General features: G+C 50.6%; 1 protein-coding gene across 1 annotated transcript in view; it reads left to right on the top strand.

Moving 5' to 3' along the window:
- Positions 1-13,298, top strand: part of GABBR2 (gamma-aminobutyric acid type B receptor subunit 2) — a gene marked incomplete at its 5' end in the record, with an annotated part of 339,283 nt that overhangs the window by 246,878 nt on the left and 79,107 nt on the right. The window contains one exon of the mRNA XM_080820587.1: positions 12,084-12,164. Within this exon, the coding sequence (XP_080676713.1) occupies positions 12,084-12,164 (81 nt within the window). The remainder of the gene's footprint in view (positions 1-12,083; positions 12,165-13,298) is intronic.

Here is a 13,298-nt window from a genome sequence, read left to right as displayed (position 1 = left end):
ATTTCAATCTCTAAATACTGCAGTATGCATTCCTTCTAGATAAGGACTTTCCAAAACATAACCATGCTGCTATTATCCTACCTTAAACATTTAACAATGATTTTTTATATCCTTTCACTTCTAGTCTATGTTGATCCTCTGATTATTTGCAAAATGTCCTTACAGTTTGTGGGAAAATCCACACAACGTCTGGTTGCTATTTCTGTTTAATCTCTTTTAACCCATCATCATCCCCAGCACGTGCTTATAACAGGTCCTTGATTTTTTTTTTTTTTTTTTTTTTTTTAAGAAACCAGGTTGCTTGTTGGGCTTTTCTGTTGTCTGTGTTGTCAGGGGCTCAGACACCTTCCGGACCACGTTCCTCAAGTGACAGTGTGGAAGTAGAGGCCCAGAGAGGGGGCGGGGGCTTGTCAGAGTACACAGGGCATCTGTCAGGAGTGGGGCTGGGCTTTCCCCCCCAGGTAGACAGCCCCATGCAGCCCGTAGTGTCATCAGCGGGGTTGTTAGCCAAAGCCACTAGATGCATCCTTCTTCACTGAAGCGTTTTTCAGCATCTGGAGGTTTCTGGAAAATCCAGAAACAAGAGCAGTGCCTTTGCATCCAATCCCAAAGTCATCCAGCGGAAAAAGCAAGAAATGAAATCGAGTTATTCGGGTTCATTCAGACAAATCCCACCAGATTTAGATCAATGAGGAGAGGTGTTTGGTACTGTGGCGCCGTAATGCAATCTTGTACGTTTACCCATTCGTCTTCCTGTGGCAGGTAATTGAAACGCATGTCAGCTCTCTGGCATGCACAAAAGATGTAATTTTCGGCAAATGTAATTATTTTCCCATTTGTTAAGTCTTGCTTCTTCATTGGTTGAGCCAAGTAAGCATCTTGGCAAAGATACTTACTTTTTTTTTTTTTTTTTGAGTGATTGTAACTAAATTCTCTTGTCACATTTCCAGTTCTGAAATTATATCATTCTAGGAGAATATTTTATAAAATATTGATTGGCCGATCACAGCTTACAAGTGCGTGCCAATTTTATTGCCTTTTTTCTTCATATGTTAGGATTAGACACCAACTCCAATAACTAGTTTTAGACATTTATAAGGAAAGCAGTGGACCAAACAGTAGCTCAGAGGTAGGTGGGTCTGACCTACCTTAGCTCAAGTCAGTATATAGCACGTTAGGCAAGTAACTTCGCCTGTATGAAGTCCTCATCTGTAGAACAGAAATATAATCCTACCTACCTTCTTGGAATGTGGAAAGAACTCGAGAACACATAGAAATATGTGCATGTATTTCTGGCTCAGCAAGTAGCAGCACTTATGATTAGCACCGTGTCCAAAATTATGACACTTTTCTGAAGCAAATCCACATTTTCTCAGTGTGTTGAAACCCCCCAGGTGCCTTTATATCTGCCTGCCCTTTATAGCTTCTCCCCACACTTAGCCATATGTAGGATATCAGACACGCCAGGGTCTCAGAGATGAACATGTTCCACCGCTTCCCAGTGTAAAGGGGAAACTGGGGCTCAGGGGAGGGAGGGAGGGGTGCCACCCCGGGACCCAAGCTGGTTCATGGCAGAGCTGAGCCGGGACCTCAGCTCCCCACTGGTGCTCACATGCACACCTTACCTGGGTGTTTTCCCTCACCACATCCGTGTCCAATTTTTAGTGGACATCAGAGCTGAGCCTGCACGTGCTCCTCTTTGTATGTTTTTAAAACAAACGTTGATCCTGTTCACAGAGGGATTCTGTGTTATTTAGGGTCTAAAACGAGCCACTAGAATGCTGGGGGCGTGTCCGTGTCCTCACAAGAGTTAGTTTTCCAAATGTAGAGGGTCTCAGAGGTGCGTGCCTGCCAGGATGGAGTGGCATTGAATTGTCGAACAGGCTGACCAGCCTGAGGGGTGCCTGGTTATCGTCTCATTTCACAGAGAGGAAACTGAGGCCCAGACAGGGGAAAGGACTTGCCGTGGGGGAGACCCTGACTCACCGTGGAGTGGCGCGTTCATTCCTTCTCTTCTCTGGGCCCATGCGTCCCTTTTCCAGGATTTACCCCAAGAATTGCCTCATGCCATTGGCTTTTCCAAAAGGCCTCTAAATAGAACGGCCGTGTTGTTTCCTGCCGTGTCCTCCACACCATCTCTCTCCCTGTCGGCTTCTCTCTCCCTCACCTCCTGCCCCATCTTTAGAGGGGACAGGGAACAGCGGGGCTGACTGCACAGCTGGCTCGCAGACAGCCAGCCCCGGCCGGCGGTGGGGGCTTCCTTTGCAGGGGCTGCTCCGAGACTTGCACCCACGCTGTCTCAAAGCTCACTAACCTGATCTTGGAAGCTGGCCCATCCCACCCTTCCTCTGAAGACCTCACGAGATGCTCTTTCCGTCCTCATTTGTGCAGAGTTCTCGGGGCCTTCTGAAATCTTATCTACCGTATAGGAAACATCTCCTCGGAGGCTCTGTTAATTCCTTTGCAGAACTAAAACAAATGAGTTGGAAACGGAGGTTTTAGAAGACTAAAAAGGGAACCAAGAAGCCTGGTCCTGCCCTTTTTGACTCCAAGACTGTAGGGTAGCATGAATGCCTGGCACTCAGCTGGCCTCCAGGACAAGTTTATTGATTTAATCTGGAGGCAAAAGACCTGAGTTCAACTCCTGGCTCTGAAACTCAGCAGCAGTGTAACCCTGGGCAAGTTACTTCATCGCCCTAAGTTGCAGCTTAATCCTCTGGAAAATGGGATGGCGCTAATGTCAGCCCTGCCCAGCTCCTGGGGCTGGGGAAAGGACCAAATGAGATTTAGCCCCATAGCCTCTCAAGTGGTGGGAAGCTCGTCACATTATGATGACATGATGCCTGGCTCTTGGCCAGCTCTTGGTAATGCTTACTGGATTCATTGGTGATAGGACTTGTAGAAATTTAAGAATGGCTTCATTTATTTGTGGTTTCCGATGACGTCTGGCAAACAGCAGTTAGCCTTGACAACAGAATGTGAGCTGAAACTAATTCAAGATGGCGGCCATTGTCATTTCAGGCTGGAGAAACTGCCTATCTCGTAAACTTAGGAGTGCTGGATGAACAGAACTATTCTAAAATGATGTGCCAGGGTTAGCCCCCTGGCCCCTCTTGAGACTGAGGCATTTTTAATCCAGGGAGGGCTTCAGAACCCTAAGAATGACCTTCCTCACCCCCAGCTTCCCTCCATTTACTTCGTTTTCAAGGGTTCCCAAAGCCTTTAACTCCCAGCAGGACAATGTAGATAGGTGGCGGACGCTGTCAGTGACACATCCATACTTCCCGAGCATCCACAATTCCAGAACAAATGCCTCATGGGAAGCACCAGCACCCCTCACCCTGTGCAAGGAGTAGGCCATATGTCCAGGAGAGTTGGTGCTTCCAGGGATAACCTTGTGGCAGGGAGGAGAGAGAAGCAGAGGATAAACCACCCAGCAGCCTTCCCTCTTGGGTGGGACAACTGCAAGGTGTTCTACTCTGCCTCCAGGAGTCCCCAGTAGGATTGTGCCTCAGTTACCTACCCAGAAACCTGCTCTTGAATACCCTGGTACTGGCTCCCTTCCTTTCCCTGTCTCACCTCCCCACACCTTTTCAGGGGGCCCCAAGACCACCTCCCAAATCAATTCCGTGCCCTCCTACTCTTGTCTCGGGTGCAATTCTGAGTGACCTACCTGTGGTCAGAAGCAGGCATTCGCATCCCGTTGGCCACACACCTAGGGCGAAATAGGGCCAAGGCCTAAACCGCTCCCGACTCCACCTTCAGCTCCCCTCCCCCCCCCCACCCCTGCCGGCACTGACTCCCATTAAACCACGTGTCCGTGAGCATGAATGCCAGGGAATTGGCTTCTTTTCTTCCCCTCAAGAGAAGAAAGAAACCATGTTCCTGCCGAAGTCTAAACACGGTTCAGAATTTGCAGCAGGGAAGGAAGTTGAGCGAAGCCATGATTAGAGCCTTGTTTGTGCTGTGCTTCTGGAGCTCTCAGCATCTGCGCGTTCGCCCGCTCGCCGGCCCTGCCTTCATTAGGCCTGTTTGTCAGCATCTCGGCGAGCGATAATGTGCTTGCGTTCCGCAAGGCTTCTGTGCCTCAGAAAGGGCTCAGACTTCGGACTTTTCTATTCTGGCACCTGACTGGAAGGCACGGGGTCTTCCGTCGCTCCAACGGCACGATTGCCATTCAGCAGGTACCTAGTGAACTATGGGCTTGTCTCCCCCACTCCCCACCGTTTGCAGACATTAATTACCATTTGGTCTTTGGGGTAACAGATACGGTTCTATTCAGTGCACATTTCCTGAGCATCTGCCAGGCGCTCTACCAAGTCCTCTGAGGGAAGCCAAGTTGAATAAGATACAGTCCCTGCCCTCTGGGGGCCTCATAATTTCTCTGGCCAAGTGCCAGAGTCTATAAAAGCAGGAAGATGATTTCCCAGAACCGACTAGAAAACTTTCGGAGCTAGTCTGACCCTAGTTTGAGATGCTTGAGGCCGGTTTTTAATGTCCCTTTCCTTCTGTCGAGGTCAAGGCATGTTTTGTCGCTCCCTTCACCTGGCCATAGGTCTGGAAAAGCCAGGCAGCCGGACGGCCATGCGACTTGATGTAATTAAGAGAGAAGACATAGGCCACTGAACTGCAGGAAACCCTGGCAGGGTTGTGGTTCAGCAGGAATGGAAGGATGCAGGTGTACGTGGGCTCTTTGAGGCTGGGAGCCTGACCCCAACACTTCCCAGCCTTCATAATCAAGGGCTTATGTTTCAGAGAGCCCAAGGAAAGTAGCCTGAATGACAGAATTAGCTAGCAGACCTTGTGTTTCATTGAGCCATGGACTCTCCATGTTGAAGGGAGCCATGACTCTCTTTTGAAACATTACCTCTCCTTGAATGCCTCCAGTGATGGGGAACTCATCTCCTTGCATGTAAATGAGCTTTGAAGTATATGAGTTTTGAAGCGGGCATGTCTCTTCCTTACTAGCTAGGTGCTGTGGCTTGATCTCTCTAAGGCCACCATTTCAGCATTCAGTTTGAAATAGTAAAATTAAAGGGGATCACTTTCTTTGCCTTGAGGGATGGTGAGAATTCTATGACATGAAGCTACAAATGGTTCAGTGACTAGCACAGAGAAGAGCATGGCAACCATGGGTTTCCTGCTCCTCTCCTGGACACTCACGATCATAACCCCAGATTTGCCCCCCACCCCACCAGAATTTCTTGAGAGAAGTACCACCTTACTTCCTTAGGATACATTCACTCTCCTCATTTCATGAGACACTGTCATCACTGGCCCAGGAAAGCCCCTCTTGACTGTCTGTGCCCTATCGCAAGCATTTGCTCTCCTCCCACAGAGAAAGGCAAACACTCTAAGCGTTTAATGCATGTATTGTGTTGGTATGTACTTATAGAAGGTGGATTGCTATTTCATATGCATATATTTTGATTTCTGTCAGTGCAGCTGGATTGTATATCTTCTTCTATTTCTTTCTCTCCCCACCCCCACCCAGTGCTTTGTTTTTTAGAGATGCTTCCGTGTTCCTGTGTATACATCTGAGCAATGCCTTGCACTGATCATGCTTTACCCACCCACTCTCCCAGTGACAGATACCCAGGCCCCCTTCAACTCCCTATCTATAGAAATAATGAGTGTCCTTGTACTTGTCCCTTATGAACCCAGCTGAGCATTTCTTTAGGACAAATGCCCGGGAGCAGAACTGTTGGATAGGAAGGTGTGTGAACACTGAACATGCCTGTGACCTGCCAGATGGCTCTTTCAATGCCCACACCTGTCTCCACCACCACCAGCATGGGGATTCCCATGTCCCTTCTCCCACCAATACTTCCCAGGCCCCAGCTTGCTCATTGTTTGCCAGTCTAAAGGTATAAAGTAATATCAGTAGTCTTAAATATCATTTCTCTGATTACTAACAAGGTTTGGGTATTTTTTCCTGTGCTTGTCAGCCATTTGTTGATCTTTCTGATCCTTTGACCGCTTTTATTTTGAGGGTACTGTCTTCTCCTTGTTGATTTGCTAGAGTTCCTTATGTACTCCACACTTGATCTTAGCCAAAAGGCTGAGAAGCGATCCTCCTTATGTACTCCAAACAGTAGTCTCCTTTTACCTTTAGGCTTTGCAAATACCTTCTCCCATTCAGTCACTTGTCTATAGACTTAAAGTCCTTATTGAACAGAAGTTCTTAATTTCAATGTGGAAAAATTCCTTTTTTCCTCCCCCCATGCTTTGGGCTTTCGAAGTTTCTTAAGAGTCATTTCCTGGCACCTGCATGCCAGGGCCTGATGGGGCACAGAAGGTGCTGGGCTGGGTAAGATGCAGCCCCTGCCCTCAGAGAGCTCCTGGTGCAGGGGGGAAAGACACAGGACCCCGAGTGGGTAAGACACAAGATGAGGGCATTCAGAAGAGAGACACTTGGTTCCACCTGACAGTTTCTAGGAAGGCTACCTGGGAGAGGCGGCATCTGAGTTTTCCTTCCTATCCCTGAGTTTGGGATTCTGAAGGGCCAGTGGGAAGTTAGCCAAGAAGAAGAGACAAAAGGCCGTTTAGGTGCAAATAATCTGTTGTGTCTATGTGTGTCCTGCGTACCCCCAGATACTTAGCTTTTGCCTCTGGCCCAGTTCACCTAAGTCAGTAGACAAATCTGCCCTTAGCAAGGTTGTTATATTCCCAAGCCATCTGGCCAGTGTCCACCTGGCCTGTTAAAAATTCCCAAACAAAGGTCAGTGATGTTAATTTGTTACAAACGTGACAGTGACATATTGTTTATGGAGACAGAGAAGAGCATGTGCGGGATTCAGGCCCAGGAGTGCTGCTGAGAGGTGCTGCTCAGCTCTGCTCGTCACCCGGTGACAGGAGAGTCACCCTCTGGGGCCTGCCCACAGGCAGTGACCAGACCGGGGAGGACTCCTGAGACTACTGAGGAAGGGCTGGTGACCCGGAGAAGAGCAGAATCAAAGCCAGTGACCGCCACGTTCCCACCTCCGAAGAACCACCAGGAGCGGGCGTCCGTGTGGTGTGCGGCCCCCAGGCACATGCGGCACCCCTGAGGCAGGTTTTCAGAGCACTCGCAGAATCATCAAACGAGAGGCAGAGGCCACAGAGATCTCCCCGTCCAGGCCGCTCGCTTTAGCAAGGCCCAGGAAGATGCTGGGGCTTCCTGGGGGCTCCTCACTGAGGTGACAGCAAAGCTGAGACGAGCTCCAAGGGTCCTGTCTACCCGCCAGAGCTCTTCCTTCTCCCCGAGTTTGGGATTTTGTTGGGGGGCCTAGAGTGCAGTGACTGCTCAGCATTTTGTATTTTTGTTGGGTCAAGACCATGCTATGTGTTAGACCTTGGAGTCACACGTGGATTCTGTCTGTTTGTAACCATTAAACTTTAAAGACCACATATACCTCCCTCCGTTCCGATCTAGAGCCAGCTGAGGAAAAATGGACAGTTGGGGGTGAGGGGAGTAGAACCCATGTAGCAGGTGTGGGCACCCCACTAGCGCAGGAGGTCGGCGCCCCTGTCACTGGCTCCCCGCCCCCACCCCCGCCGCGCCCCCCGCCAGGATTGCAGTCCCAGAAGGAGACAGAATCACTGACGGAAGCGATTTCCCAGCCGTCTCGTGGATGCTCTCAGGCCCACCGCCAGAGAATATTTTCAGACTGGACTTTTTTTGGCAGCCTAATTTTCACCAATAGGACCTATTTCCTTTACGTATCATCCAAATCTAAAACTTGAAATAAAGAATGCGCTTTTGAAAGAGAACCCTTCTTTTTGCCCCACAACGAGGAAGCAGCATATTGTTCTGCGGGAGAGGGGCTCTCTGTTCCACACTATTTTTAGCCTCTTAGCACAGAAATCGTCAGCACGGAAGGGCCTTCAGTCAAATCTAGCGGTTCTCAACCCTGGCTGTTCATCAGGATTGGCTTAGGGGACTTTTGAAAATACTGCCCAGAACCAACCCCTCAACCCCGCCAAGAGGTTCAAATAGAATGGGTCCATATTAGGACTCCAACATATGTATTTTCCAGCAGTTCCCAGGTGATACTAATGCCCGCCAGGGCTGAGAACCACTAGAAGCCCTTCTGTGCAGTTTGCCGATGGAGAAACTGAGGCCCCGAGAAAGGGATGGTCTGTCCAGGGCCAGACAGTGAGTGGCAAGCTGCCCCAGAGTTGTGGGGCAGGGAGGCAGCCCTCTGCTCAAGTCCTTCGTCCACCTCCACCCCCTGGTGGGTCTTTCTAGTCTGTCCCCTGGCCCACAGTCTGCAAGGCCCAGTCCATATCCATTGGGTGGTTAACGTTGTTTGCAAGTTAATAAGGAACCCAAGAGTTAAGCAGTGAGAGTACTGGGTGCCTATCATGGTCACCACTAGCTGGGCCATGGAAGAACACAGAGGACCACATCCTTCTACTTTCAGATACAGGAGGGGTCCTGGGTAGAGGACGGAGGACAAGACTCGATGCTACCTAGGGACGCCAGAGGCAAGCCTTCAAGTCCCACCTAGGAACTAACGTCTGATAAGAATCATAAGGCCGGGGCCCCTGGGTGGCTCAGAGGGTTAAGGCCTCTGCCTTCGGCTCGGGTCATGATCCCAGGGTCCTGGGATCGAGCCCCACATCGGGCTCTCTCCTTGGCGGGGAGCCTGCTTCCTCCTCTCTCTCTCTCTGCCTGCCCCTCTGCCTACTTGTGATCTCTCTCTGTCGAAAAAATAAATAAAATATTAAAAAAAAAAAAAAAAAGAATCATAAGGCCTGGGCACACGTAGGACACAGCTCCAACACCAGGAGCTGTCACCCAGCCCTCAGCCCACACAACTGAGGTGCTCAGAGGGGAGCAGTACTCAGGGAAGGCTTCCTGGAAGAGGTGGGTGTAGGGTTGGGCCATGTTGGTAGAGGGAGGGGAAAGCCACTTTCCAAGCAGAGGAACTGTTATGGGGAAACCATGGCAGTAAAAAACAAACAAACAAACAAACAAAAAACCTAGGGAGTATTTGGGGACCTAGCGAATAGCTCAGTTGCTTTTATCATGAGGCCAACTACAATTTATCGAACACTTACTGTTAGTTAGTCTGTAAGCCAGAAACTGCCTGTATTCTCCTCTTTAATCCTCATGGCCACTTAGAAACTTCCTGTTTTCCAGCTACAGCCACCTGCTAACAAAGGGCACACTGGAGGGAAAAAGTATCTGCCAATGAGAGTAATTTTATCTGCCTGGTGGGGGCTGGGAAAGTCTCTAAACTACAATGTCAGAGATTATGATTTCTTTTTTTTTTTTTTTTTTGGATCTTTGTATCTCCAGCCCAGAGCCTGGCAGATTAATAGGCACCCAGTCAATGTTTGTTGAATAAATGAATGAATGAATGAGTGAGTGAGCAATAAGGGATTTAGCAGCAGCGTTCCTCAGCGCCCAGATGTCCAAGGCCACCTTGGTCAAGGTTGAGAACAGAACTTCATCTTCCACCACCCACACTGCTGCTTTTGAGGGATTCTTTATGGGGAAGTACCTGGGGCTGGGCATGGCATGCAGTAGGCACTCCATAAGTGTGGGCCGAGCAGAGCTGTTCAGCATGGGTGGTGAAAGTGGGCTCAGTTCAGGAGCCCACTTGGCCGCTGCCTGCACATGGCTCTGAGTGTTTGCTTAACTGCCGGGAGGCTCCTCCCTCATCTACAGATGGGGGCCAGTCATGCCCAGTTCACGGTTTGCCAAGACCTTCAATGCAAGAACATGGGCAGCACCTATGAGCACCCCCAAGGAGGGACTCTGGTGATGACAGCTGTCTTGGGAAGCCGAGGATGTGCGTCCCAGCTGGTCGGCAGTCCCGGTGCCACGGGACAGTCCATCAGGGTGTATGAGTCAGGGGGACAGGTTGTGTGGCTGGGGGCACAGTGGGGTGCCAGCCACATCACTTCCCGGTTCCTGGCGATTTGTTCCAGTCAGCCTGCATATTTCATGAGCTGCCTCCCCATGCCAGATAAATAAATCACGGCTTCCTCCTCTGAGTGGCAGGAGCTGACTGGGGCTGAGGACTTCAAAAGGCCAGAGCAGGGATGCTGGAGCTCCCAGCAGAGTCTGCTAATGTGACATTTAGGAGCTGTGACCCAGGCAAGCGACACCACCTGCACGGGGGCAAGGAGACCATTAGGGTGGGGGGGAGGGGAGAAGGAAGTGACTTTTACAGTCCTGTTTTCCATCCCACCATCCAAGGAACACAGGCAGAAGTGTGGCCTATGGGATTCCCTGTTCAGCTTCCTGAATGTTTATAAGGGACCAGCGGCGCATCTGCATTTCTGCAAAGAAATTCATTTAGAGCAGGAGCCCCAGCCAGCCAGCGGTTCCCCTGGGGGCACGTTTGGAATTCCTGCAGCTGTGTCACTCGATAACCTCTGGGCATTTGCAGGCCCAGCATCTGCAGCTCTGGGGACCCACTTGCCCTGCGGGTGGGCACGTGGGCGGGCCACTCTGTAGTTAACACACTGGAGGCACCCTTGGCCTGCGAAGGCGGCAGCTTGGAAGGGACTGTCACTGCTCAGCGATCCCATCTGAGGCAGCCCCATGTCGGTGAGGAGCATGGGCTGCGGGAGACATCCCGGGTTTGAGGCCGGGCTCTGCTCTTAAAATCGGTGGGGCGGCCGGCAGCCCAGGCACCACCTGCTGACCTCAGTTTCGTCTGTACAGTGGCACTGAAACCACCAGCCACAGCGGTGAGAACTGAACAAGAAAAGGCACAGAAAGTTCCTAGCACAGATCCAGGCACACTGTCAAGGCTCGGTGGTTCTCCCCACCCACTCCCCAGCCCTGTTGAAGCCTGTTTGGCCCTGGTGGCTTTACCCTCTAGTTTCACAACCTTTGCCTTTGGTCCTTTTTCCCCAGACCTGCTTTGTCTGTGGTCACTAGTCCCCACACACACCAAATCCACTGACCCCTTGCTCAAGGGGCTTGTTTTTCTAGTCTCTTAGTGACATCTGATATAGCTGGCCAGCTCCATTGTGAAATTGTCCCTTTCCTTGGCTCCCATGATGCCCACTTTCTCCTTCCATCCTGTTCTGGCACCCTGGCCAGTCCTTTCCAGTCTCCTTGCAGCATCCTTGCCCCACCCAACCCCCGCCCCCTCGGAGAGGTTGGCACTCCCCAGGATTCTGCCCTGGGTCCTCTCCCTTCCTTGACACTGTCCCAAGGGATCTCCTTCCTGCCCCCTGCTCCAACTCCCAGTTTACATGCCGATGGCCCCAGCTCTCTTCCCAGCCCAGACCTCTCCCCTGTCTCCAGACCCAAGGACTTCTCCATCTTCATGACCCATGAGTACATCAGGCTTAGCTAATGCTAACTCCACCTTGGAATGCATTAATAGGAACATAATGTGCAAAATGAAGGAGGGGATAATCCCCTGTATTCGCTGCTGACCAAGGTCCTGCCTAAAGAAATATGTTGGTCAGTCCTTGAGCCTACACTCTCTCAGACACAGTGACATTGTATGATGTGGCCCAGGAAGGGACCTGGAGGGGGCAGAATAGAAATGATATTCTGTAAGAGGAGGATGGGGACTGGCACCAGGGGAATGATCTATGTCTTCAAGTCTCTAGGACTGTCTTGGAGCAGAGGGAGCAGAAGCTGTCTGTGTGGCCCTAGATGATAGAGCCAGATACCAGGGGAAAGTTACAAAGAGACCATTCAGCTCAATGACCAGGAAGGACTTGGTAACAGACAGAAAGTCCAGTTATGAGGGGAGTGGGCCCCTATCCACGAGGTACACAGCAAAGAGCGGGGTAACCAGTGGATGAGGTGGTGTAGGAGGGCATCTGTCCCACCCCAGATCCATCGCAGGTTTTCCAATTCTACCTGGAAAAGGCCCTGGGGAAAGGAAAGTGTGTGAGAACATAGCCAGCGCAAGAACTGGGACGGGAGCAGCCATCCACAGGCGCGGGACTCCCTCTAACCGGCCACTGTCTCTCTTTTTTTTTTCTTCTTTTTTTTCTCCTTTTTTTTTTTTTTAATTTTTATTTATGGTGGTGGGTATTATGGAGGGCACGTATTGCATGATGCACAGGGTGTGGTACATAAACAATGAATTCCAGCCACTGTCTCTTGCTCCCCGCAGACAGCAGGGAGGTGAAGGTGGGAGAGTACAACGCTGTGGCTGACACACTGGAGATCATCAACGACACTATCAGGTTCCAAGGTAAGACAGGTGGGCTTCTCATAGGAGGGGGCCTGCCCTGTTGCTCCCAAGGTCAGATACTGTCTGAGGGTTGGAGATAAGCTCAGAGTCCTTCGCTTCCTAGGGAAGAGGGAACCTCCTTTTGTCTCAACACATATACTCACTGAGCACAGAGTCCCCATCACTCACATGGGAGCTGGGTTCCAGCTCCTGGGACGGGTCACTGAAATTTGCATGGAGTGCTGTCTCTTACCCAGGCATCTGCATTTAAACCTGTCCATAGATAGGAGTAATTCTGTTTAAATGTGACCCAGGTAGTCTAGCTCTGTCTCCTCCTGTGAGAAGTGACTTGTTTGGGTTAGTAATAAATCCTGTCCACCTGCTGGTCTTCCTGAAGATCATTCCCTCCTCTTCTGCTGAAGAAATCCTCCTTAGCTTCTAGAATGAGATCAAATGACACCTCTTCTGTGCAGCCTTCCCTGTTTGCCCCCAGCTGAGCTCATGGTTAACTGGCTAACTTTCACAGGGTTTGTCTCTGCCTTCCCCATATTCACTGTCTTTTGCATGGCAATTTCTAGGTCGTTTGACCATGAACTCCCTGACTTTAAACCCCTGATACCAGCCAGGGTCTGACACATGTTCAAAGTTCATATTTGATGAGAAACTAAACACGTGACTGATCAAGGGGACAACTGGGTGCGTGAATAAATGAATGAATGAATTAATGGGGGAGCATATGAGTCAATAAAGTAGGGGTGGGTGGATAGATGGATGGACGGATGGATGGGTGGGTGGTAGATGAGTTGAACCCATCTTAATTCCTGCAAGTGCATTCTGCCCTCAGCAGCCAAGGTGCCCTGCCCCTCACACTAAGCTGAAGGTTCTCCACCTCTGCTCGGAGCCCTGCCCGTCCCCATTGCTCAGCTGCAGGCCTCACTCCTCGGAATCAGCTCAGGACCTTCCCATTTCTCTGCCTCTTCTTTCAGATCTCCCCAACCAAACTGCTTACAGTTCTTCAAATAGGCCAGGACACCACCGTGCCTTTGCCCCTGCTGGGTCCTCTGCCTGAAATGCCTTTTCCTCCTTGGCTTCCTTGTGGCCAGCCAATTGTTCATCTTCTGAGGACCAGCTCTCCCGTCTATAGGCTTTCCAGAC

The sequence above is a fragment of the Martes martes genome (assembly GCF_963455335.1).
Source record: "Martes martes genome assembly, chromosome: 12".
Classification (NCBI taxonomy): Eukaryota; Metazoa; Chordata; class Mammalia; order Carnivora; family Mustelidae; genus Martes; species Martes martes.
Note: the sequence above shows the minus strand (reverse complement) of the source record. Positions and strands in the feature narration are given on the sequence as shown.